This window comes from Lathamus discolor, unplaced genomic scaffold, assembly GCF_037157495.1.
Source record: "Lathamus discolor isolate bLatDis1 unplaced genomic scaffold, bLatDis1.hap1 Scaffold_300, whole genome shotgun sequence".
NCBI classification, from domain to species: domain Eukaryota; kingdom Metazoa; phylum Chordata; class Aves; order Psittaciformes; family Psittacidae; genus Lathamus; species Lathamus discolor.
Window position 1 is genome coordinate 16,671 of NW_027069329.1, and position 26,870 is coordinate 43,540.

The 26,870-nt window shown below is 54.7% G+C and overlaps 1 protein-coding gene across 1 annotated transcript; it reads left to right on the plus strand.

Annotated features, from left to right (window-relative positions):
* Nucleotides 1-2: 2 nt before the first annotated feature.
* On the plus strand, nt 3-26,870 carry LOC136006571 (protein-glutamine gamma-glutamyltransferase K-like). Its single transcript, XM_065664582.1, is given in 16 exon segments — nt 3-219; nt 4,660-4,839; nt 6,719-7,000; nt 8,239-8,357; nt 9,201-9,308; nt 11,097-11,271; nt 15,023-15,161; nt 15,837-15,940; nt 17,220-17,308; nt 19,315-19,468; nt 20,971-21,261; nt 23,038-23,084; nt 23,086-23,199; nt 23,296-23,432; nt 25,940-26,097; nt 26,794-26,870. Coding segments are annotated over 16 exon segments (2,391 nt in total).

Here is a 26,870-nt window from a genome sequence, read left to right on the forward strand (position 1 = left end):
CAATGGCTGCCGCAGACCCCCGGCGGGACGCGGGCCGTTGGGCCGCCGCCAGCGTCCGTGCTCGGGAGGCCCCGGAGGCGGGGCCCAGGCCCCGGCGAGGCCTCTGGCGCCGGCTCTGCCGCTGCTGCGGGCCCTGCTGCGGCCGCGCCGCCGCCCGCCGCTGGGACGCCGACGCAGGAGAGGCCCCGGCTCGGCGAGGCCTGCAGGCCCCGCGGCCTGGTCAGTGCGCGTTGGGAGTACCGAAGCCTGGCGGCCCCTTGGAAAGCAATAGGGGCCTAGCAGGGGGGTGTTGGGAGTAGAGAAGCCTCCCGAGGGAGCAGCCCCGAATCCCCGGGCTGGACACAAATCACCGCTTTTGGGCCCAAATTTCCCACTTTTGGACACAAATTCCCACCTTGGATGCAAAATTCACACTTTTAGAGACAAATTTGCCCCTTTTGTCCCCAAATTCTCCCTTTTTGGCCCCGAATTCCCACTTTTGGCCCCAAATTCCACCTTTTTGTCCCAAATATCCCCTTTTTGGCCACAAATCCCCACTTTGGGCCCCAAATTCACCTTTTGGCCCAAATTTCCCATTTTTGGCACTAAATTACCACTTTTTGGCCCCAAGCCCTCCCTTTTAGCTCCAAATTCTCACTTTTGGACCCAAATGCCTCCTTTTTGCCCCCAAATTCCCCCTTTTTGGCCAAATTCCGCCTTTTTGGCCCCAAATTCCCACTTTTGGCCCCAAAATCCCCTTTTTGGGCCAAATTCCCCCTTTTTGGCCCCAAATTCCCACTTTGGGCCCCAAATGCCACCTTTTTGGCCCCAAATTCTCCCTTTTTGGCCCAAAATTCCCACCTTTTGGCCCCGAATTCCCACTTTTGGCCCCAAATTCCAGCTTTTTGGCCCAAATTCCCACTTTTGTCCCCGAATTCCCCCTTTTTGGCCCAAATTTCCCACTTTTGTCCCCAAATTCCCACTTTCTGGCCCAAATTTCCCCTTTTTGGCCCCAAATTTTCCCTTTTTGGCCCCAAATCCCCACTTTTTGGCCCCAAATTCTCCCCTTTTGTCCCAAATTTCCCCTTTTTGGCCCCAAATCCCCACTTTTTGGCCCCAAATCCCCACTTTTTGGCCTCAAATTCTCCCTTTTTGGCCCCAAATTCCCCTTTTTTGGCCACAAATTCCCACTTTTGGACACAAATTCCCACTTTTTGTCCCAAATTTCCCCTTTTTGGCCCCAAATCCCCACTTTTTGGCCCCAAATTCTCTCTTTTTGGCCCAAATCCCCACTTTTGGACCCAAATTCCCACTTTTGTCCCCAAATCCCCACTTTTTGGCCCCAAATTCCCACTTTTTGGTCCCAAATTTCCCATTTTTGGACCCAAATTTCCCATTTTTGGCCACAAATTCCCACTTTTGTCCCCAAATTCCCACTTTTTGGCCCAAATTTCCCACTTTTTGGGCCCAAATTCCCACTTTTTGGCCCAAATTCCCACTTTTTGGCCCCAAATTTCCCATTTTTGGCCACAAATTCCCACTTTCGTGGCCCAAATTCCCACCTTGGATGCAAAATTCACACTTTTAGAGACAAATTTGCCCCTTTTGGGCCCAAATCCCCACTTTTTGGCCCAAATTCCCACTTTTTGGCCCCAAATTTCCCCTTTTCGGCCCCAAATCCCCACTTTTGGACCCAAATTCCCAATTTCTTGACCCAAATTCCCACTTTGGATGCAAAATTCACACTTTTGGAGACAAATTCCCACTTTTTTGGCCCCAAATTTCCCATTTTTGGCCCCAAATTCCCCTTTTTTGGCTCAAAATTCCCTCTTTTTGGCCCCAAATCCCCCTTTTAGCTCCAAATTCCCACTTTTGGAGCCAAATTCTGCCCTTTTGACCCCAAATTCACCCTTTTTGGTCCCAAATTCCCACTTTTGGCCCTAAATTCTCCCTCTTTGGCCCCAAATCCCCACTTTCGGACCCAAATTCCCACTTTGAATGTACAATTCCCACTTTTGGAGCCAAATTCCCACTTTCTGGTGCCAGATCCCCCTTTTTTGTCCCAAAATCCCACTTTTTGACCCCAAATTTCCCACTTTTGACCCCAAATTCCCCCTTTTTGTCACAAATTCCCGCTTTTTCGACCCAAATCCTCCCTTTTAGCTTCAAATCCCCACTTTTAGCCCCAAATTCTCCCTTTTTGGCCCCAAATCCCCATTTTTGCACCCAAATTCCCACTTTTTTGACCCAAATTCCCACTTTGGATGCAAAATTCCCACTTTTGGAGCCAAATTCCCACTTTTTGGTCCCACATCCCCACTTTCTGGTGCCAAATCCCCCATTTTTGGCCCCGAAATCCCACTTTGGCCCTAAATTCCTCCTTTTTGGCCCCAAATTCCATCCTTTTTGGCCCAAATTCCACCTTTTGGGCTCCAAATTCCCCCTTTTGGGCCCCAAATCCCCCTTTTTTGGCCTCAAATTCACCTTTTTTTGGGCCCAAATCCTCCCTTTTAGCTCCAAATTCCCACTTTTGGCCCCAAATTCTCCCTTTTTGGCCTCAAGTTCCACCTTTTTGGCTCCAAATTCCCACTTTTTTTACCCCAAATCCCCCCTTTTGTCCCCATATTCCCCCTTTTTGGCCCAAGTTCCCCGGGTTTGGCCCCAAATTCCCACTTTTGGCCCCAAATTCCAGCTTCTTGGCCTAAATTCCCCATTTTTGGCTCCAAATTCCAAATTTTTTGCCCAAATTTCCCAGTTTTGGCTGCAAATTTCCCACTTTTGACCCCAAATTCCCCCTTTTTGGCCCCAAATTCCCACTTTTGGCCCCAAATGCCACCTTTTTTGGCTCCAAATTCCAACTTTTTTTCCCTAATTTCCCAGTTTTGGCCCCAAATTTCCCACTTTTGACCCCAAATTCCCCATTTTTGACCCCAAATTTCCCTCTTTTCACCCCAAATTCCCCCTTTTTGGCCCCAAATTCCCACTTTTGGACCCAAATTCCGTTTTTTTGGCCCCATTTTGATCCTTTTGGGACCATTTTTGTCCATTTTAGGTCCATTTTGGCCCGGTTTGGTCCATTTTTGGGTCCATTTTTGTCCATTTTGGGCCAATTTGTGTCCATTTTGGGTCAATTTATACCCAGTTTAGGTCCATTTGGGTCCATTTTTGGTCCATTTTGGGTCCATTTGGGTCTATTCTTATCCATTTGAGTCCATTGTGGTCCATTTTGGGTCCATTTCCATCCATTTTGGGTCCATCCCCCCCATTCATCCCCCCCCCATTCCCCCCATTCATTCCCCCCATTGACCCCCATTCATGCCCCCCATTCATCCCCCCATTCTTCCCCCCTTCCCCCCCATTCATCTCCCCCATTGACCCCCACTCATGCCCCCCATTCCCCCATTCATCCCCCCTCATTACCCCCCATTCATCCCCCCTTCCCCCCATTCATCCCCCCCTTTCCCCCATTCATCCCCCCATTCATCCCCTCTCATTCCCCCCCATTCATTCCCCCCTTTCCCCCCATTCATCCCCCCATTGACCCCCATCCATCCACCCCCATTCACCCCCCCCCCCCCATTCCCCCCCACTGACCCCGCTGCCGCCCAATCCCTGCAGGGCAGCCGGTGCCACGGCGCCTCCTCATTGGCTGCCCGCAGGACCCCTTTTAGGTCCATCTGGGTCCATTTTAAGTCCAGTTTGGGTCCATTCCCCCCCATTCATTTGTTCATTCATCCCCCCCCATTCATTCCCCCCCATTCATCCCCCCCATTCCCCTCATTCATCCCTCCATCCATCCACCCCATTCATCTCCCACATTGACCCCCATTCTTCCCCCCCATTCCCCCCATTCATTCCCCCCATTCCCTCCCATTCATCCTCCCCCATTCATTCCCCCCATTCACCCACCCATTCCCCCCCATTCATCCCCCCTTTCCCCCCATTCATTCCCCCATTGACCCCCATTCATCCCCTCTTTTCCTCCCCATTCCTCCCATTCATCTCCCCGTTTCCCCCCCATTCATTCCCCCCATTCATCCCCATTCATCCCCCCCTTCCCCCCCATTCATTCCCCCATTGACCCCATTCATCCCCCCATTCATCCACCCATTCATCTCCCCCATTGACCCCCATTCATCCCCCCATTACCCCCATTCATTCCCCGCATTCACTCTCCCCATTCATCCCCCCTTTGCCCCCATTCCCCCCCATTCATCCCCCCCATTCACCCCCCCCATTCATCCCCATTCATCCCCCCCATTCAGTCCCCCATTCATCCCCCCCATCCCCCCATTCATTCCCCACATTGACCCCCATTCATTCCCCCCCATTCCCCCCCATTCATCCCCCCCATTGACCCCATCCATCCCCCCCATTCATCCCCCCATTCACTCTCCCCATTCATCCCCCCCTTTCCTCCCCATTCCCCCCACTGACACCTATTCATCGCCCCCCCAATTCCCCCCATTCATTCCCCCCCATTCCCCCCCTTTCCCCCCATTCATCCCCCCACTGACCCCCATTCATCCCTGCCATTCATCCCCCCATCCCCCCATTCATCCCCCCTCATTCCCCCCCATTCCCCCCTTTCCCCCCATTCATCCCCCCATTGACCCCCATTCATCACCCCCCCGCCCCATTCCCCCCCCCACTGACCCCGCCGCCGCCCAATCCCTGCAGGGCAGCTGGTGCCGCGGGGCCTCCTCATTGGCTGCCCGCAGGACCTTGTCTCCCACCACACCGCGGACTTCCGGGCGCCGGTGCTGGTGGTGCGCCGGGGGCAGGCGTTCGCCCTGCGCCTGCTGCTGCCGCGCGCCCTCGACCGCCTCCGCGACGGCGTCTGCGTGGAGCTCACCCTGGGTGAGGGGGGGGGTGGGGGGGGGGGTGGGGGGGGTGGGGGGCAGGGGCTCTTTTTGACGCTCCCCCTCCTTTTTCAGCGGTTTCCCGCCTCCTTCCCGTCGTTTTCCCGCCATTTTTGACGCTTTCCCGCCTTCTTCCGGTCGTTTTCCCGCCGTTTGGAATGTTTTCCCGCCTTCTTCCCGTCGTTTTCCCGCCATTTTTGACGCTTTCCCGCCCTCTTCCGGTCGTTTTCCCGCCGTTTTTAATGCTTTCCCGCCTTCTTCCCGTCTTTTTCCCGCCATTTTTGACGCTCTCCCGCCCTCTTCCGGTCGTTTTCCCGCCACTTTTAATGTTTTCCCGCCTTTTTTGACGCTTTCCCGCCCTCTTCCGGTCGTTTTCCCGCCATTTGTAATGTTTTCCCGCCTCCTTCCCATCGTTTTTCCGCCATTTTTGACGCTTTCCCGCCCTCTTCCGGTCGTTTTCCCGCCATTTGTAATGTTTTCCCGCCTCCTTCCCATCGTTTTCCCGCCATTTTTGACGCTTTCCCGCCCTCTTCCGGTCGTTTTCCCGCCATTTTTAATGTTTTCCCGCCTCCTTCCCGTCGTTTTCCCGCCATTTTTGACGCTTTCCCGCCCTCTTCCGGTCGTTTTCCCGCCATTTGTAATGTTTTCCCGCCTCCTTCCCATCGTTTTTCCGCCATTTTTGACGCTTTCCCGCCCTCTTCCGGTCGTTTTCCCGCCATTTGTAATGTTTTCCCGCCTCCTTCCCATCGTTTTCCCGCCATTTTTGACGCTTTCCCGCCCTCTTCCGGTCGTTTTCCCGCCATTTTTAATGTTTTCCCGCCTCCTTCCCGTCGTTTTCCCGCCATTTTTGACGCTTTCCCGCCCTCTTCCGGTCGTTTTCCCGCCATTTGTAATGTTTTCCCGCCTTCTTCTCGTCGTTTTCCCGCCATTTTTGACGCTTTCCCACCTTCTTCTGGTCGTTTTCCCGCCATTTGTAATGTTTTCCCGCCTCCTTCCCGTCGTTTTCCCGCCATTTTTGACGCTTTCCCGCCCTCTTCCGGTCGTTTTCCCGCCATTTGTAATGTTTCCCCGCCTTCTTCCCCTCGTTTTCCCACACTTTTTAATGTTTTCCCGCCTTTTTTAGCAGTTTCCCGCCTTCTTTGCATCGGTTTCCCGCCGTTTGAAATGTTTTCCCGCCTTCTTCCCATCGTTTTCCCGCAATTTTTGACGCTTTCCCGCCTTCTTCCAGTCGTTTTCCCGCCCTTCTTAATGTTTTCCCGCCTTCTTCCCATCGTTTTCCCGCCCTTTTTAACATTTTCCCGCCTTTTCCGCATCATTTTCCCGCCCTTTAAACGTTTTCCCGCCTTCTTCACATCCTTTTCCCTCTCTTTTAACGGTTTCCCGCCTTTTCGACGTCGTTTCCCCGCCCTTTAACCGTTTTCACGCCTTTTTTGCATAATTTTCCCGCCCTTTTTAATGCTTTCCCTCCTTTTTCACATCCTTTTCCCGCCCTTTTAACATTTTCCCGCCTTCTTCGCATCATTTTCCCGCCCTTTTAACAATTTCCCGCCTTTTCCGCATCCTTTTCCCGCCCTTTTAACGCTTTCCCGCCTTTTCCGCATCCTTTTCCCGCCCTTTTAACGCTTTCCCGCCTTTTCCTCGTCATTTTCCCGCCCTTTTAACATTTTCCCGCCCTTTTAACATTTTCCCGCCTTTTCCGCGTCATTTCCCCGCCCTTTTAACGCCTTCCCGCCTTCCTCGCATCCTTTTCCCGCCCTTTTAACGTTTTCCCGCCTTTTCCGCGTCATTTTCCCGCCCTTTCCACGCTTTCCCGCCTTTCCGACGTCGTCTCCCCGCCCTCGCCCCGCCCTTCCTGACGCCATGACGTCACCCCGCAGGCCCCACCCCGCAGGTGGCCAAGGGCACCCACGTCCTCATCCCATTGGGCGAGAGCTCGGCCACCGGTTGGACGGCGGAGGAGGAGGAGGAGGGGGAGGAGGAGGAGGGGGCGGAGCCCGGCGGTGGCCACGCCCTCCGGCTGCGCGTCACGGCCCCGCCCCACGCCCCCATTGGCCGCTACCGCCTGAGCGTGCGCACGCGCACGGAGGAGGGGGGGGAGTACGCGGCGCCCTTCGAGGAGTGCAATGACGTCATCGTCCTCTTTAACCCCTGGTGCCCCGGTGAGGTTTGGGGTGGAAAAGGGCAGTTTTGGGCAAAAGAGGGCGTTTTGGGGTGAAAAAGAGCATTTTCTGGGGTGAAAAAGGGGCTTTTTGGAGGTGGAAAAGGGGCGTTTTGGGGTGAAAAAGGGAAGTTTTGGGCAAAAAGGGGCGTTTCAGGGTGGAAAAGGGCAGGTTTGGGGGTGAAAAGGTGCTTTTTTCGGGTGAAAAAGGGCAGTTTTGGGCAAAAAGGGGCGTTTTGGATTGAAAAAGGGGCTTTTTGTAGTGAAAAAGGGCATTTTTGAGGTGAAAAAGGGGCTTTTTGGGGGTGAAAAAGTGGTGTTTTGGGGTGAAAAAAGGAAGTTTTGGGGAAAAAGGGGCATTTTGGGGTGAAAAAGGGGAGTTTTGGGGTGAAAAAGGGCAGTTTGGGGCAAAAAAAGGCATTTTGGGGTAAAAAGGGGCTTTTTTGGGGGTGAAAAAGGGAAGTTTTGGGCAAAAAGGGGCATTTTGGGGTGATAAAGGGCGTTTTGGGGTGAAAAAGGGCAGTTTTGGGCAAAAAGTGGCATTTGGGGTGAAAAAGGGCAGTTTTGGGCAACAAGGGGCATTTTGGGGGGAAAATGGGTGGTTTGGGTGAATCCTTATAGATTCCTATAGGCACCTATGGGTCCCTATGGGTCTCTCTCTGTGGCTCCCTGTGGGTCCCTATGGATCTCTGTGGGTCTCTACGGGTTTCTCTATGGGTCCCCATGTTGTCCCTATGGGTCTGTATGGGTCTCTCTATGGGTCCCAATGGTGTCCCTGTGTATCCTTATAGGTCCCTATGGGGTCCTTATGGGTCTCTGAGTCTCTCTATGGGCCTCTATGGGTCTCTATGGGTCTCTCTGTGGGTCTCTATGGGACTCTGTGGGTCCCTATGGGTCCCTATGGGTCTCTATGGGTCTCTCTCTGGGTCCCTATGTGTCCCTATGGGGTCCTTATGAGTTGCTATGGGTCCCTAAGGGTCTTTCTATGGGTCTCTGTGGGGTCCCTATGAGTCTCTATGGGTCCCTATGGGTCTCTATGGGGGCTACGGCAGGCTCCAGCAGCGCGCTGCCGCGCATCCACCAGGGGGCAGTATAGTGCCGCCGAGGCTGCGCTGCCTCCACTCTATGGCTCCCTATGGTTCCCTATGGGGTCTCTCTATGGGGTCTGTCTGTGGGTCGCTATGGGGTGCCTATGGGTCGCTATGGGGTGCCTATGGGTCGCTATGGGTCCCGCCCTAGAGGACGCCGTGTACATGGAGCCCACGTCGGACCTGGCCGAGTACGTCCTCAACGAGACCGGGCGCATCTTCTACGGCACCGAGGAGCAGATCGTGGAGCGCTCCTGGAACTACGGGCAGGTAACCCCCCAAAGCGGCCGCTTTTCACCCCAAAAACGGCGCTTTTCACCCCAAAAGCGGCGCTGGGAGCGTGCCAGCGGGCTCCGGGGGGTCGCGAGGATTCAAACGCACCCAAAATCGTGGGGTTTCGACCCAAAATCAAGGCGAAACGGGGCTTGGAAAGGGACCCCCCCCCCCCATTGATTCTGGGCTCTGTGGGTGATGGAGAGGCCGGGGATGGGCAAAAGGAGCCCCATTGGTGTGGGTCTGGCCCCATTGATATGGGTCTGCCTCATTGATGTGGATCTGCCCCATTGATGTGGGCCCGACCCCATTGGTGTGGGTCTGCCCCATTGATGTGGATCTGCCCCATTGATGTGGGTCTCACTCCATTGATGTGGGTCCGGCTCCATTGATGTGGGTCCGGCCCCATTGATGTGGGTCTGGCCCCGTTGGTGTGGGTCTGGCCCCATTGCTGTGGGTTTGCCCCATTGATGTGAGTCTGGCCCCATTGCTGTGGGTCTGGCCCCATTGCTGTGGGTCTGGCCCCGTTGGTGTGGGTCTGGCCCATTGGTGTGGGTCTGGCCCTGTTGGTGTGGGTCTGGCCCCACTGATGTGGGCCCGACCCCATTGGTGTGGGTCTGCCCCATTGATGTGGGTCTCACTCCATTGATGTGGGTCTGGCCCCATTGATGTGAGTCTCACTCCATTGGTGTGGGTCTACCCCATTGATGTGTGTCTGCCCCATTCATGTGGGTCTCACCCCATTGATGTGTGTCTGCCCCATTCATGTGGGTCTCACCCCATTGATGTGGGTCTGCCCCATTGATGTGGATCTGCCCCATTGATGTGGGTCTGCCCCAGTTCGATCAGGGGGTGCTCGATGCCTGCCTCTACATCCTGGACCGCCGGGGGATGCCCCATAGCGCCCGGGGGGACCCAGTGATGGTGTCCAGGGTGGTGTCGGCCATGGTGGGTCCCTGTGGGGGGTGCTATGGGTCAGGGTGTGGTCCTATGGGGCTGGATGGGTTCCTATGGGGCTGGCTGGGTTCCTATGGGGCTGGAGGGAGTCTTAATGATGGGGTCCTGTGGGGCTGGATGGGGTCCTATGGGGCTGGCTGGGTTCCTATGGGGCTGGAGGGGGTCTTAAGGATGGGGTCCTGTGGGGCTGGATGGGGTCCTATGGGGCTGGATGGGTTCCTATGGGGCTGGATGGGTTCCTATGGGGCAGGGTGGGTCCCTATGGGGTTGGATGGGTTCCTATGGGGTGGGATGGATTCCTATGGGGTAGAGTGGGTCCCTATGGGGCTGGATGGGTTCCTATGGGGTGGGATGGATTCCTATGGGGCAGGGTGGGTCCCTATGGGGCAGGGTGGGTCCCTATGGGGCTGGATGGGGTCCTATGGGATTGGATGGGGTCTCCATGGGGGTTGGCACCCTATGGCCCCCATTGGCCCCCGCTGTCTGCCACTGGCACCCATTGGCCCCATTGGCACACTATGGCACCCTATAGCAGCCACTGGCACCCTATAGCACCCATTGCCCCCATTCCCATCCCATAGCCCCATAGTCCCCATACGCCCCATAGCCCCCTATAGTGCCCCACAGCCCCATAGCGCCCCATAGTGCTCCATACCCCTCATAGCCCCCTATAGCACCCCATATCCCCCATACCCCCCATAGCCCCCATAGCCCCCTATATAGGTCCCTATAGCGCCCCATAGACCCCACAGGCCCATAGCCTGCTATAGCGCCCCACAGCCCCATAGCACCCCATAGCGCCCCATAGCTGCCATACCCCCCATAGTCCCCACAGCCCTTTAGCGCCCCATACCCCCATACCCCCCATACCCCCTATAGCCCCACGGCCCCTTATAGTGCCCCATACCCCCCATACCCCCCACAGCCCCATAGCCCCCATACTCCCCCCACCCTGCACAGCCCCATATCTCCCATACCCCCCCCAGCCCCATAGCGCCCCATAGCGTCCCATAGCCCCCTGTAGGACCCCATACCCCCCATACCCCCCATAGTCCCATAGCCCCCTATAGCACCCCATAGCCCCCATATCCCCCATACCCCTATACCCCCCATATCCCCATACCCCCCATAGATCCCTATAGTCCCCCATAGTGCCCCATACCCCCCATACCCCCCATAGCGCCCCATAGCGCCCCATAGCCCCCATAGCCCCCATACCCGTCACAGCCCCATAGTGCCCCATAGCCCTCATACCCCCCATAGTGCCCCGCAGCCCCATAGCCCCCTATAGCGCCTCATAGCCCTCACAGCCCCATAGCGTCCCATAGCCCCATATCCCCCTATAGTCCCCCATTGTGCCCCATACCCCTCATACCCCCCATAGCCCCCTATAATGCCCGATATCCCCATAGTGCCCCATACCCCCCATATCCCCATACCCCCCATATCCCCATAGTCCCCTGTAGCCCCCCATACCCCCCATAGGTCCCTATAGCACCCCATACCCCCCATATCCCCCATATCCCCATACCCCCCATAGCCCCCTATAGTGCCCCATACCCCCCACAGCCCCATAGACTGCATAGCGCCCCATACCCCCCATAGCGCCCCATAGCGCCCCATAGTCCCCCATAGCGCCCCATAGCGCCCCATAGCGCCCCATAGTCCCCCGTACCCCCCATAGCGCCCCATAGCGCCCCATAGCGCCCCATACCCCCCATAGTCCCCCATAGTGCCCCCCAGCCCCATAGCCCCCACATCGCCCCACATCGCCCGCAGGTGAACTCCCTGGACGACCGGGGCGTGCTGGAGGGGAACTGGAGCGGGCGCTACGAGCGCGGCACCAACCCCTCGGCCTGGGCGGGCTCGGTGCAGATCCTGCGCGGCTTCCTCCGCACGGGGGCGCCCGTGCGCTACGGCCAGTGCTGGGTGTTCGCCGGCGTCGTCACCACCGGTTGGTACTGGGCTGTACTGGGGTGTACTGGGATATACTGGGTTATACTGGGATATACTGGGTTATACTGGGTTATACTGGGATATACTGGGGTATACTGGGTTATACTGGGTTATACTGGGGTATACTGGGATATACTGGGGTATACTGGGATATACTGGGTTATACTGGGATATACTGGGTTATACTGGGCTGTGCTGGGTCTTCGCCGGCGTCGTCACCACCGGTTGGTACTGGGCTGTACTGGGGTGTACTGGGATATACTGGGTTATACTGGGATATACTGGGTTATACTGGGATATACTGGGTTATACTGGGATATACTGGGTTATACTGGGTTATACTGGGATATACTGGGGTATACTGGGTTATACTGGGTTATACTGGGGTATACTGGGATATACTGGGGTATACTGGGATATACTGGGTTATACTGGGATATACTGGGTTATACTGGGCTGTGCTGGGTCTTCGCCGGCGTCGTCACCACCGGTTGGTACTGGGCTGTACTGGGGTGTACTGGGATATACTGGGGTGTACTGGGGTGTACTGGGATATACTGGGTTATACTGGGATATACTGGGTTATACTGGGTTATACTGGGGTGTACTGGGGTGTACTGGGATATACTGGGTTATACTGGGATATACTGGGTTATACTGGGATATACTGGGGTGTACTGGGGTGTACTGGGATATACTGGGTTATACTGGGATATACTGGGTTATACTGGGATATACTGGGGTGTACTGGGGTGTACTGGGATATACTGGGTTATACTGGGATATACTGGGTTATACTGGGGTATACTGGGGTATACTGGGTTATACTGGGATATACTGGGCTGTGCTGGGTGTTCGCGGGCGTCATCACCACCGGTGGGTTATGGACTGGGGTGAACTGGGGTGTACTGGGTTATACTGGGATATACTGGGTTATACTGGGGTATACTGGGTTATACTGGGATATACTGGGGTATACTGGGATATACTGGGTTATACTGGGATATACTGGGGTATACTGGGATATACTGGGGTATACTGGGATATACTGGGTTATACTGGGCTGTGCTGGGTCTTCGCCGGCGTCGTCACCACCGGTGGGTTATGGACTGGGGTGTACTGGGGTGTACTGGGTTATACTGGGTTATACTAGGTTATACTGGGCTGTGCTGGGTCTTCACCGGCGTCGTCACCACCGGTTAGTACTGGGATATACTGGGCTATACTGGGCTATACTGGGCTATACTGGGTTATACTGGGGTATATTGGGGTATACTGGGATGTACTGGGATATACTGGGGTGTACTGGGCTGTGCTGGGTCTTCGCCGGCATCATCACCACGGCTTAGAGGGGTTATACTGGGTTATACTGGGATATACTGGGGTATACTGGGTTACACTGGGCTGTGCTGGGTCTTTGCCGGCGTCGTCACCACCGGTAGGGCTGCTTTGTACTGGGTTATACTGGGTTATACTGGGTTATACTGGGATATACTGGGGTATACTGGGATATACTGGGTTATAGTGGGATATACTGGGATATACTGGGTTATACTGTGATATACTGGGTTATACTGGGCTGTGCTGGGTCTTCACCGGCGTCGTCACAACCGGTAGGGCTGCTTTGTACTGGGTTATACTGGGATATACTGGGGTATACTGGGATATACTGGGGTATACTGGGATATACTGGGTGATACTGGGATATACTGGGTTATACTGGGCTGTGCTGGGTCTTTGCCGGCGTCGTCACCACCGGTAGGGCTGCTTTGTACTGGGTTATACTGGGTTATACTGGGTTATACTGGGATATACTGGGGTATACTGGGATATAGTGGGTTATAGTGGGTTATACTGGGATATACTGGGATATACTGGGTTATACTGGGCTTTGCTGGGTCTTCACCGGCGTTGTCACCACGGGTTGGACTGGGGTGTACTGGGATGTACTGGGGTATACTGGGGTGTACTGGGGTAAACTGGGTTATACTGGGCTGTGCTGGGTCTTCGCCGGCGTCGTCACCACCGGTAGGGCTGCTTTATACTGGGGTGTACTGGGGTGTACTGGGGTATACTGGGTTATACTGGGATATACTGGGTTATACTGGGATATACTGGGTTATACTGGGCTGTGCTGGGTCTTCGCCGGCGTTGTCACCACCGGTGGGTTATGGACTGGGGTGAACTGGGGTGTACTGGGGTATACTGGGGTGTACTGGGTTATACTGGGGTATACTGGGTTATACTGGGCTGTGCTGGGTTATACTGGGGTATACTGGGTTATACTGGGGTATACTGGGGTATACTGGGCTGTGCTGGGTCTTCGCCGGCGTCGTCACCACCGGTTGGTACTGGGGTGTACTGGGGTGTACTGGGATATACTGGGGTGTACTGGGGTGTACTGGGATATACTGGGGTGTACTGGGGTGTACTGGGCTATACTGGGATATACTGGGGTGTACTGGGCTGTACTGGGGTGTACTGGGTTATACTGGGCTGTACTGGGCTGTACTGGGGTGTACTGGGATATACTGGGTTATACTGGGATATACTGGGGTGTACTGGGCTGTACTGGGGTGTACTGGGTTATACTGGGGTGTACTGGGATGGACTGGGGTGTACTGGGTTATACTGGGGTGTACTGGGCTGTACTGGGGTGTACTGGGGTGTACTGGGATATACTGGGTTATACTGGGATATACTGGGGTGTACTGGGCTGTACTGGGGTGTACTGGGTTATACTGGGGTGTACTGGGATGGACTGGGGTGTACTGGGTTATACTGGGCTGTGCTGGGTGTTCGCCGGCGTCATGACCACCGGTGGGCAGGGACTGGGGTAGACTGGGTTATACTGGGATGGACTGGGCTGGGCTGAGTTGTACTGGGTTATACTGGGTTATATTGGGCTGGACTGGGCTGGGCTGGGTTAGACTGGGTTATACTGGATTGGACTGGGTTATACTGTGTTGCACTGGGTTCTATTGGTTCTATTGGGTTGTACTGTGTTATACTGGGTTATACTGGGTTGGACTAGGTTGGACTGGTCTATACTGGGTTAGGCTGGGTTGTACCAGTCTATACTGGGTTATACTGGTCTATACTGGGTTGAACTGGGTTGGATTGGCTGGTACTGGGTTATACTGGGTTGCACTGGGGTGTAATGGGTTATACTGGGTTGGACTAGGTTATTTTGGGTTATGATGGGTCGGACTGGGTTATACTGGGTTATAATGGGTTGGACTGGGTTGAACTGGGTTGGATTGGGTTGTACTGGGTTATAGTGGGTTGGAATGGGTTATGCTGGGTTGTAATGGGTTATACTGGTTTGAACTGGGTTGTACTGGGGTATAGTGGGTTGGAATGGGTGATGCTGGGTTGTAATGGTTTGTACTGGTTTGAACTGGGTTGTACTGGTTGTATTGGGATGTATTGGGTTATACTGGGTGGTACTGAGTTATACTGGCTTGGATTGGGCTATACTGGGTTGGACTGGGTTATACTGGGTTGGACTGGGTTATACTGGGTTGGACTGGGTTATATCGGTTGTCTTGGGTTGTATTGAGTTATACTGGGTTATACTAGTTTATACTGGTTATACTGGTGAGTAGGGGGTGTATTGGATTATATTGGGTTGTGTTGGGTTATATTGAGTTGTATTGGGTTATAATGGGTTATATTGGGTTATAATGGCTTATACTGGTTTATACTGGGTTATACTGGTTTATACTGGTTTATACTGGTCCCGGCAGTGCTGCGGTGCCTGGGCCTGCCCACCCGCACGGTCACCAACTACAACTCGGCGCACGACACCGATGTCTCCCTCACCACCGACATCTACCTGGACGAGAGCATGAAGCCCATGGAGCGCCTCAACACCGACTCCGTCTGGTACTGGGTTATACTGGTTTATACTGGTTTATACTGGTTTGGGGGGTTTGGGGGGGTTTAAAGGGGTTTATTGGGGTTTAGGGGGGTTAGGAAGCCCATGGAGCCAATCAACACTGGTTTTGTGTGGTACTGGTTTATGCTGGTTTATACTGGTTTATACTGGTTTATACTGGTTTATACTGGTTTGGGGGGTTTAAGGTGGTTTATGGGGGTTTATGGGGGTTAGGAAGCCCATGGAGCCAATCAACACTGATTTTGTGTGGTACTGGTTTATACTGGTTTATACTGGTTTGGGCGTTTTGGGGGGTTTTGGGGAGTTTAAGGGAGTTTATGGGGGTTAGGAAGCCCATGGAGCCAATCAACACCGGTTTTGTGTGGTACTGGTTTATACTGGTTTACACTGGTTTCTACTGGTTTGGGGGTTTGGGGGGGTTTAAGGTGGCTTATGGGGGTTTATGGGGATTAGGAAGCCCATGGAGCCAATCAACACTGGTTTTGTGTGGTACTGGTTTATACTGGTTTATACTGGTTTGGGGATTTCGGGGTGGTTTAGACTGGTTTCCTCTGCTTTTGCGTGGTTTGGGGTGGTTTATGCTGGTTATACCGGTCCATACCGGTTTATACCGGTCCATACTGGTCCCTACTGGTTTATACTGGTCTATACTGGTCCCGCAGGAACTTCCACGTGTGGAACGACTGCTGGATGAAGAGGCCCGACCTCCCTCCGGGCCATGATGGGTGGCAAGTGGTGGATGCCACCCCGCAGGAGACCAGCAGTGGTACGGCAGGGACTGGGTTATACTGGGTTATACTGGGTATACTGGTTGTAACGGGGTGTAATGGGTTATAATGGGCTATAACGGGTTATGATGGGTTGTACTGGTTGTAATGGAGTACATGGGGTTGTAATGGGTTATAATGGGCTTATGTTGGGTTATACTGGGTTATAATGGGGTTATACTGGCTTATGATGGGGTCATACTGGGTTATAATGGGGTATACTGGGGTATACTGGGTTTATAATGGATTATAATGGATTATACTGGGTTATACTGGGGTTATGATGAGGTCATACTGGGTTATAATGGGGTTATAATGGGTTATAATGGGTTATACTGGGATTATAATGGGTTATAATGGGTTATACTGGGGTTATAATGGGTTATAATGGGTTATACTGGGGTTATACTGGGGTATAATGGGGTTATAATGGGGGTTAATGGGTTATAATGGGGTTTAATGGGGTATAATTGGGTTACGATGGGTTATAGTGGGTTATACTGGTCTATACTGGTTATAAGGGGTTAGAATGGATTATATTGGGTTAAACTTGTCCATGTCGGTCCATACTAGTCCATGCTGGTCCATAGCAGTCTATATTGATCCCTGCTGGCCTATACTGTTTTATACTGGTTATAATGGGTTATATTGGGGTGTATTGGGTTATACTGGTCCATAATGGTCCATACTGGTCCATACTGGTTTATACTGGTTTATATATATGTACTGGTCTGTACCAGTCCATACTGGCCTATACTGCTCTATACTGGTCTATACTGTTCCCTAGCAGTCTATATTGATCCCTGCTGGTCTATATTGGTTTATACTGGTTATAATGGGTTATATTGGGGTGTATCGGGTTATACTGGTCCATACTGGTTTATACTGGTCTACATCTATACTGGTCTGTACCAGTCCATACTGGTCCGTACTGGTCCATACTGGTTTATACGGGTCTACATCTATACTGGTCTGTCCCAGTCCATACTGGTCCATACTGGTCCGTACTGGTTTATACTGGTCTACATCTATACTGGTCTGTCCTGGTCCATACTGATCCATACTGGTCCATACTGGTCTACATCTATACTGGTCTGTACCAGTCCATACTGGCCCGTACTGGTTCTTACTGGTCCGTACTGGTCCATAATGGTCCATACTGAACCATACTGGTCTACATCTATACTGGTCTGTACCAGTCCATACTGGTCCATACTGGTCCGTAGTGGTCCATACTGGTCTGTACTGGTCCATACTGGTCCATACTGGTCCCCGCAGGGCTGTTCTGCTGCGGGCCCTGCTCCGTGGAGGCGGTGAAGAACGGGGAGGTCTTCCTCAAGTACGACACCCCCTTCGTGTTCGCCGAGGTACCGGCTTCATTAACGCTAATGAGGGCCTAATGAGGGCCTAATGAGGGCTTAATGAGGGCCTAATGAGGGCTTAATGAGGGCTTAATGAGGGCCTAATGAGGGCCTAATGAGGGCCTAATGAGGGCTTAATGACGGCTTAATGAGGGCTTAATGAGAGCTTCACAAGGGCTTCATTAAGGTGTAATGATAATGAGGGATGAATTAATGCCAATGAGGGAGTAATTAGGGCTTCATTAGGGCTTCATTAATGACAATAAGGAGGTAATTAGGGCTTAATTAACACTAATGAAGGAGTAATTAATGCTAAAGAGGGTGTAGTTAGTGCTAATGAGAGAGTGATTCATGCTAGGGAGGGAGGATGTAATGGTAATGAAGAGCAATTAATGCTAATGAGGGATTCATTAATGCTGATGAGGGGTTATTAGGGCTTAATTAGGGATTAATTAACGATAATGAGGGATTAATGAGGGAGTGACTAATGCGGGAGAGTAATTAACGCTAATGAATTGTTAATTAGGGCTTAACGATCATGAGGAAGTAATTAATGCTAATGGAGGGAGTAATTAATGCTAATAAGGGACTGATTAACACTAATGGGGGAGTAATTAATGCTAATGAGGGAGTACTCTTGTTACTGGCCATTAGGTGAATAGCAACAAGGTGTCCTGTTATTAGCCCTCATTAAACAGCCCTAATTAATGCTAATAAATGCTAATTGGCACTCATTAACTAGGTCAATAGCGACAAGGTGTACTGTTATTAACAGTGAACAGACACAAGGTGCACTCATTAATCAGCCCTAATTAGCACTAATTAGCCCTAATTAAGGCTAATGAACGCTAATTCACCCTAACCCTAGGGGAACAGCGACAAAGGGTCCTGTTATTAACCCTCCTTGCCCCTAAATGCCGCCCAGAGGTGCCCTCATTAATCACCCATAATTACCCCTAATTAACGGCAATTAGCCATAATTAAGGCTAATTAACGCTACTTAAGGCTAGTGACGGCTAATTAACACTAATTAGGTGACTAGCGACAAGGTGTCCTGCTATTAACCCTCATTGCCCCTAACTACCGCCCAGAGGTGACCTCATTAATCACCCCTAATTAGCCCGAATTAACACTAATTAACGCTAATTAACGCTAATTAAGGCTAATTATTGCTACTCAGGTGACTAGCGACAAGGTGTCCTGCTATTAACCCTCATTGGCCCTAACTACCGCCCAGAGGTGCCCTCATTACTCACACCTAATTAGCCCTATTTAATGCTAATTAAGACTAATTAATGCTAATTAGGTGAATAGGGTGCACAATTATCAACCCTCCTTGCCTCTAAATACCGCCCAGAGTTGCCCTCATTACTCACCCCTAATTTGACCTCATTATCGCTAATTAACGCTAATTAATGCTAATTAACGCTAATTAGGTGAACAGCGACAAGGTGTCCTGTTATTAACCCTCCTTGCTCCTAAATACCGCCCAGACGTTGCCCTCATTAATCACCCCTAATGAGCCATATTTAATGCTAATTAAGACTAATTAACGCTAATTAGGTGAGTAGCAACAAGGTGTACTATTATTAACCCTCCTTGCCTCTAAATACCGCCCAGACGTGCCCTCATTAATCACCCCAATGAGCCGTAATTAACTTAATTAATCAATGCTAATTAATGCTAATTAACGCTAATTATCGCTAATCAATGCTAATTACCGCGAATGAGGTGAACAACGACAACCTGTCCTGTTATTAACCCTCATTGCCCCTAACTACCGCCCAGAGGTGCACTCATTAATCACCCCTAATGAGCCGTAATTAAAGCTAATTAATGCTAATTAATGCTAATTAGCGCTAATTAAGGCTAATTATCGCTACTCAGGTGAACAGCGACAAGGTGTCCTGTTATTAACCCTCATTGCCTTAACTACCGCCTAGAGGTGCCCTCATTACTCACCCCTAATGAGCCCTAATTAACGCTAATTAGCGCTAATTGACGCTAATCAGGTGAACAGCGACAAGGTGTACTGGCAGCGCCAGCCCAACGGCACCTTCGCCGTGGTGCACGTGGAGGAAGGCGCCATCGGGCGCCGCATCAGCACCGTGGGGCCCGGCTCGGGCGCCCGCCTCGACATCACCCACCTCTACAAGCACCCCGAGGGTAGCCAATGGGCAGCGGGTGCGGGGCAGGCGGCGGCCAATGGGAGGCCTGAGGGCGGGGCCGAGCCAATGGGGAGCGGGGTGGGTGGGGGCGCGGCGGCCAATGGGGAGCGGGGCGGGGGCGGAGCTGAGCTGGCAGCCCTGGGCCCATTAACCCATTAACTCCCATTGCCTCCCACTGACCCCCATTGAGCCCCATTGCCTCCCATTGATTCCTGTTGACCCCCATTGACTCCCATTGACTGCCACTGACCCCCATTGACTAACATCGACCCCCATTGCCCCCATTGACTCACATTGACCCCCACTGACACCCATTCCCCCATCAACCCTATTCCCCCATTACCCCATTGCCCCCCATTGCCCCCATTCCCCCCATTCCCCCCACTGACCCCATTGCCCCCACTGGCCCAATTGCCCCCATTGACTCCCATTGACCCCTATTGACCCCCATTGACTCCCATTGGCCCCATTGCAACCATTGACCCCCATGGGCCCCAACTCCCATTGCCCCCCATTGCCCCCATTGCCCCCATTGACTCCCATTGTCCTCTATTGACCCCCATTGACTTGCATTGACTCCCTTGACTCCCATTGCCCCCATTCCCCCCACTGACCCCATTGCCCCCATTGACTGCCATTGAGCCCCATTAGACCCCTATTGAGTCCCATTGGCCCCCATTGACCCCCATTGACTCCCATTGCCCCCCATTGACTCCCATTGACTTCCATTGACCCCTATTGATCCCCATTGCCTCCCATTGACCCCCATTGCCTCCCATTGCCTCCCATTGACCCCCATTGCCTCCCATTGACTCCCGTTGACCCCTATTGATCCCCATTGACTCCCATTGACTCCCTTGACCCCCATTGACTCCGATTGCCTCCGATTGACTCCCTTTGCCTCCCATTACCCCCATTGCCCCCATTGCCTCCCATTGCCCCCCATTGGCCCCCATTGACCCCCATTGACACCCATTGACCCCCCATTGACCCCCATTGATCCCATTGCCTCCCATTGACCCCCCATTGACCCCATTGACACCCATTGCCTCCCATTGACCCCTATTGACCCCTATTGACTCCATTGACCCCCATTGACCCCCATTGACTCCATTGACTCCCATTGAACCGTATTGACCCCCATTGCCTCCCATTGACCCCCATTGCCTCCCATTGACCCCCATTGCCCCCTGTTGACTCTCATTGACTCCCATTGATCCCATTGACCCCCATTGACCCCCATTGACTCCCATTGAACTGTATTGACCCCCATTGACCCCATTGACTCCCATTGAACTGTATTGCCCCCATTGACCCCCATTGATCCTATTGACCCCCATTGATCCCCATTGCCTCCCATTGCCTCCCATTGCTCCCATTGCCTCCCATTGCTCCCATTGACCCCCATTGCCTCCCATTGACCCCCATTGACCCCCATTGAACTGTATTGATCCCATTGCCCCCCATTGACCCCCCTTGCCCCCTGCCCCGTTCCCCCAGGCTCAGCCGAGGAGCGCCGCGCCGTCTCCACGGCCACGTCGCACGGGTCCCGGCCTCACCGCGGCGCCGGGGCCGGGGCCGGGGCCGGGGCGGGGGCGGTGTCGGTGGCGGTGGCGGCGGGGCAGGCGGTGGCCGGCGCCACGTTGGAGCTGCGGGTGCAGGCGCGGAACGAGGCGGCCGAGCCGCGCACGCTGAGGCTGCGCCTGGCGCTCGCCGTGGTCAAGTACACGGGGGTGGCGGGGCCGGCCTTCCGGCAGGAGCAGCACCGCAGGGGCATCCCCCCCCAGCAGGGTGAGGGGAAGGGGGGCTGGGGGGTCAATGGGGGAATGGGGGGAATGGGGGTCAATGGGGGTCAATGGAGGAAGGGGGAATGGGGGATTGGGGGGCTATGGGGGAATGAGTGTCAATGGGGGAATGGGGGGAATGGGAGAGTGGGGGGAAGGGGGGGAATGGGGGAATGGGGTCATGGGGGGAATGGGGGGCTATGGGGGAATGGGGGGAATGGGGGGGAATGGGAGTCAATGGGGGAATGGGGGGCTATGGGGGGAGTGGGGGTCAATGGGGTAATGGAATCCAATGGCGGAATGGGGGGAATGGGGGTCAATGGGAGTCAATGGGGTAATGGGGGCTATGGGGGTAATGGGGGTCAATGCGGGAATGGGGGAAGGGGGGGAATGGGGTCAGTGGGGGTAATGGGGGTCAGTGGGAGTTAATGGGAGTCAATGGGGGAATGGGGGTAATAGGGGTAATAGGGGAGTGGGGGTAATGGGAGTCAATGGGGGAATGGGGTCATGGGGGAATGGAGGGATGGGGGGAATGGGGGTCAATGGGGGAATGGAATGGGGGGAGTGGGGGAATGGGGGTCAATGGGAGTTAATGGGGGAATGGGGTAATGGGGGTCAATTGGGGTAATGGTCAGTGGGAGTCAATGGGGTAATGGAATGGGGGGGAATGGGGTAATGGGGGAATGGGGGTCAATGCAGGAATGGGGGAATGGGGTCAATGGGGGTAAAGGGGTCAGTGGGAGTCAATGGGGTAATGGGGGGAATGGGAATGGGGGGAATGGGGGTCAATAGGAGTCAATGGGAGTCAAGGATGTAATGGGGGCAATGGGCATCAATGGGGTAATAGAGGCTATGGGGGAAATGGGGGTAATGGGGGTCAATGGGGTAATGGGGCAATTGGGGCAATGGGCATCAATGGGGTAATGGGGTAATGAATGGGGGTCAATGGGAGTCGATGGGGGAATGGGGGAGTGGGGGTAATGGGAGGCAATGGGGGGGAATGGGGGGCAATGGGGTAATGGGATAATGGGGGAATGGGGTGAATGGGTTCCCACATTGATCCCATATCAATCCCACATCGATCCCACATTGGTCCCACATTGTTCCCATATCGATCCCACATTGATCCCACATCGATCCCACATCGATCCCATATTGATCTTGTATTGATCCCATATGGATCCCCCATTGCTGCCATGTCAATCCCACATCGATCCTGCATTGCTCCCACATCGATCCCATATCAATCCCACATCGATCCCATATTGATCCTGTATTGATCCCACATTGATCCCACATTGCTCCTATATAGATCCCCCATTGATCCCATATCAATCCCACATCGATCCCACATTGATCCCCCATTGCTCTCATATCAATCCCACATTGATCCCATATCAATCCTACATTTGATCCCACATTGATCCTGTATTGATCCCACATTGATCCCATATCAATCCCACATCGATCCCACATTGATCCTGTATTGATCCCATATTGCTCCCATATCAATCCCACATCGATCCCATATCGATCCCACATTGCTCCTATATCGATCCCATATTGATCCCATTATCAATCCCATATCGATCCCATATCGATCCCACATCGATCCCGTATTGATCCTGTATTGATCCCACATTGATCCCCCATTGATCCCATATCAGTCCCACATCGATCCCATATTGATCCTGTATCGATCCCATATCGATCCCATATCGATCCCGTATCGATCCCGCATTGCTCCCCCACCGCCCCCCACCGCCGCCCTTGCCATTCGCAGAGGAGACGGTGTGCATGGCCGTGCCGTACGGCGAGTACTCCCCGCACAGTGGGCGAGCAGGACGCGCTGAAGCTGACGGTGGCCGGCGTCGTGGAGGAGACGGGGCAGGTGGTGGCCAAGGAGCTGCGCGTGCAGCTGCACGTGCCGGAGCTCACGCTCACGGTAGCGCCGCGACCCCGGTGCCCCCCCCGCCCCCCCCTGCCCATGCCCTGCCCATGGGCGCTCACCGCTGCCCTGCCGCGCTCGGCGCTCCCCCAGCTCCTGGCCCCGGCCGTGGTGGGCCGCGAGGCGCCGGTGCAGGCCGTGTTCCGGAACCCGCTGCCCCGGGCGCTCAGCGGAGCCACGCTGCGCATGGAGGGCGCCGGCCTCTCCTGCCCCAAGGCCTTGCCGGTGGGGTGAGCCCGGGGCGGGCAGTGGGGGGGGGGATGGGGGGGGATGGGGGGGTGATGGGGGAATGGGGGGGGAATGGTGGGATAATGGGGGGGTGATGGGGGAATGGGGGGGAATGGGATAATGGGGGGGATGGGATAATGGGGGGGGGGTGTCTGTCTCTATGTGAGCCCATAGCACCCTATAGAGACCCCATAGAGCCCCATAGCAACCCCATAGCACCCTATAGAGACCCCATAGGCACCCTATAGAGACTGCATAGGCACCCATAGCAATCCCGTAGCACCTTATCGTCACCCCATAGGCACCCCATAGCAACCCCACAGCAACCCTATAGCGCCCTAGAGAGGACCCCATAGGCACCCATAGCAACCCCATAGAAACCGTATAGCACCCTATAGAGACCTCATAGGCACCCATAGCCACCCCATAGCATCCTATAGAGACAACACAGAGCCCCATAGAATCCCCATACCACCCTAGAGAGACCCCATAGAGCCCCATAGCCACCCCATAGCACCCTATAGAGACTCCATAGGCACCCATAGCAACCCCATAGCACCCTGTAGAGACCCCATAGGCACTCATAGCAACCAGAGACAACACAGAGCCCCATAGCATCCGCATAGCACTCCATAGAGACCCCATAGAGCCCCATAGCCACCCCATAGCACACCATATAGACCCCATAGAGCCCCATAGCACCCAATAGACACTGCATAGAGCCCCATAGACAACCCATAGCACCCTATAGACAGTCATAGAGCCCCATAGCACTCTATATGTATACACATATGGGGGCGGGGCGTGTCTTCATCTGACCCCGCCTCCCGCGGCACTATACCGCCCCCTGCTGGGCGCACCGCAGCGCGCTGCCTGCACCCCCCCCATAGCCCCACTTTATCCCCCCCATAGACCCCCTCTAGAGCCCCATAGCGCCCCATAGACACCCATAGCACCCTATAGACACCCCATAGACAACCCATAGCACCCCACAGGACAACATGGGTATACACATATAGCGGGGGGGGCGTGTCCTCGGCTGACCCCGCCCCCCGCGGCACTATACCGCCCCCTGCTGGGCGCACCGCAGCGCGCTGCCTGCACCCCCCCCATAGCCCTGCTTTGTCCCCCCCATAGACCCCCTCTAGAGCCCCATAGCGCCCATAGAGCCCCATAGGCACCATAGAGCCCCATAGACACCAATAGAAACCCATAGACAGACACCCATAGACACCCACAGACACCCATAGACACCCCACAGACGCCCTATAGACACCTATAGCCACCCTATAGCACTCCATAGGCACCCATAGGAAAGCATAGACACCCCACAGCTTGCCAGAGCCCTCCATAGACACCCATAGCACCCTATAAACACCCCATAGAGCCCCATAGACACCCTATAGACACCCCATAGAGCCCCATAGACACCCATAGCACCCCATAGCACCCTATAAACACCCCATAGAGCCCCATAGACACCCATAGCACCCCACAGACACCCCATAGTCCTCCATAGACACTCATAGCACCCCACAGGACAAGGGTATACACATATACCGGGGGGGGGGGGGGGGCGTGTCCTCGTCTGACCCCGCCCCCCGCGGCACTATACCGCCCCCTGCTGGGCGCACTGCAGCGCGCTGCCTGAACCCCCCCTATAGCCCTGCTTTATCCCCCCCATAGACCCCTCTAGAGCCCCATAGCGCCCATAGAGCCCCATAGCACCCCATAGAGCCCCATAGCACCCCATAGACACCCCATAGTCCTCCATACACACTCATAGCACCCCATAGGGCAACATGGGTATACACATATAGTAGGGGGGGCGTGTCCTCGTCTGACCCCGCCCCCCGCGGCACTATACCGCCCCCTGCTGGGTGCACCGCAGCGCGCTGCCTGCACGCCCCCATAGCCCCGCTTTGTCCCCCCATAGACCCCCTATAGAACCCCATAGCGCCCCACAGCGCCCATAGAGCTCCATAGACACCCATAGAGCCCCATAGATACCAACAGAAACCCATAGACAGACACCCATAGACACCCCACAGACGCCCTATGAACACCTGTAGCCACCCTATAGCACTCCGTAGGCACCCATAGGAAAGCATAGACACCCCACAGCTCACCATAGTCCTCCATAGACACCCCTTAGACACCCAATTAGCCCCATAGACACCCCAGAGAGCCCCATAGACACCCATAGCACCCTATAAACACCCCATAGAGCCCCATAGACCCCTATAGACACCCCATAGAGCCCTATAGCAATCCAACAGACGCCCCATAGACAACCCATAGCACCCCACAGGACAACAAGGGTATACACATATAGTGCGGGGGGGCGTGTCCTCGCCTGACCCCGCCCCCCCGCGGCACTATACCGCCCCCTGCTGGGCGCACCGCAGCGCGCTGCCTGCACCCCCCCCCATAGCCCTGCTTTATCCCCCCCATAGACCCCCTCTAGAGCCCCATAGCGCCCCATAGCGCCGCTCTGTGTGCCCCCCAGGTCGGTGGGCGCGGGGCAGACGGTGCGGCTCCGCCAGACCGTGGTCCCGTTGCGGGCCGGGCGGCGGCGATTGGTGGCGACGCTGGAGAGCCCCCAGCTGGGGCCCCTGCACGGGCTGCTCCCATTGGACGTGGCCGAGGCGGGGGGCGAGGAAAGGGGTGGGGAGGAGGAGGAGGAGGAGGGGGGCGGGGGCAGGAGGAGGAGGAGGGGGGGGGAGGAGGGGGAGGGAGGCAGCAACTGCGGGGAGCACGGGGGGGTGAGGGGGGCGATGGGGGGCAATGGGGGGGCAGTGGGGCTCAATGGGTCAATGGGGCGCAATGGATGTCAATGGGGCTCAATGGGGTCAATGGGGTGCAATGGGTGTCAATGGGGCTCAATGGGGTCAATGGGTGTCAGTGGGGCTCAATGGGCTCAATGGGTGTCAATGGGGCTCAGTGGGGTCAATGGGGTGCAATGGGTGTCAATTGGGCTCAATGGTGTCAATGGGCTCAATGGAGTCAATGGGGCTCAATGGGTGTCAGTTGGGCTCAATGGGGTCAATGGGGCTCAGTGGGTGTCAATGGGGCTCAGTGGGGTCAAAGGGGTGCAATGGGTGTCAGTGGGGCTCAATGGGGTCAGTGGTGTTCGATGGGGTCAGTGGGGGTTAATGGGAATCTATGGGGCTCAATGGGGGTCAATGGGACCAGGTACATGTTACATTGGGATCAATGGGATGGGGTCGGGACCCATAGAGATCAATGCGACGGGGTTAAAGCCCCATAGGGATCAAAGGGACGGGGTCAGGGTCCCATAGGGATCAATGGGACGGGGTTGGAGCCAATTGGGATCAATGGGATGGGGTTGGGGCCCCATAGGGATCAATGGAGGCGCTGTCAAACGCCCCACCCCCTTAACCCCGCCCCCCCCCCCCGCGGTGGGAGCGTCCTCGTGA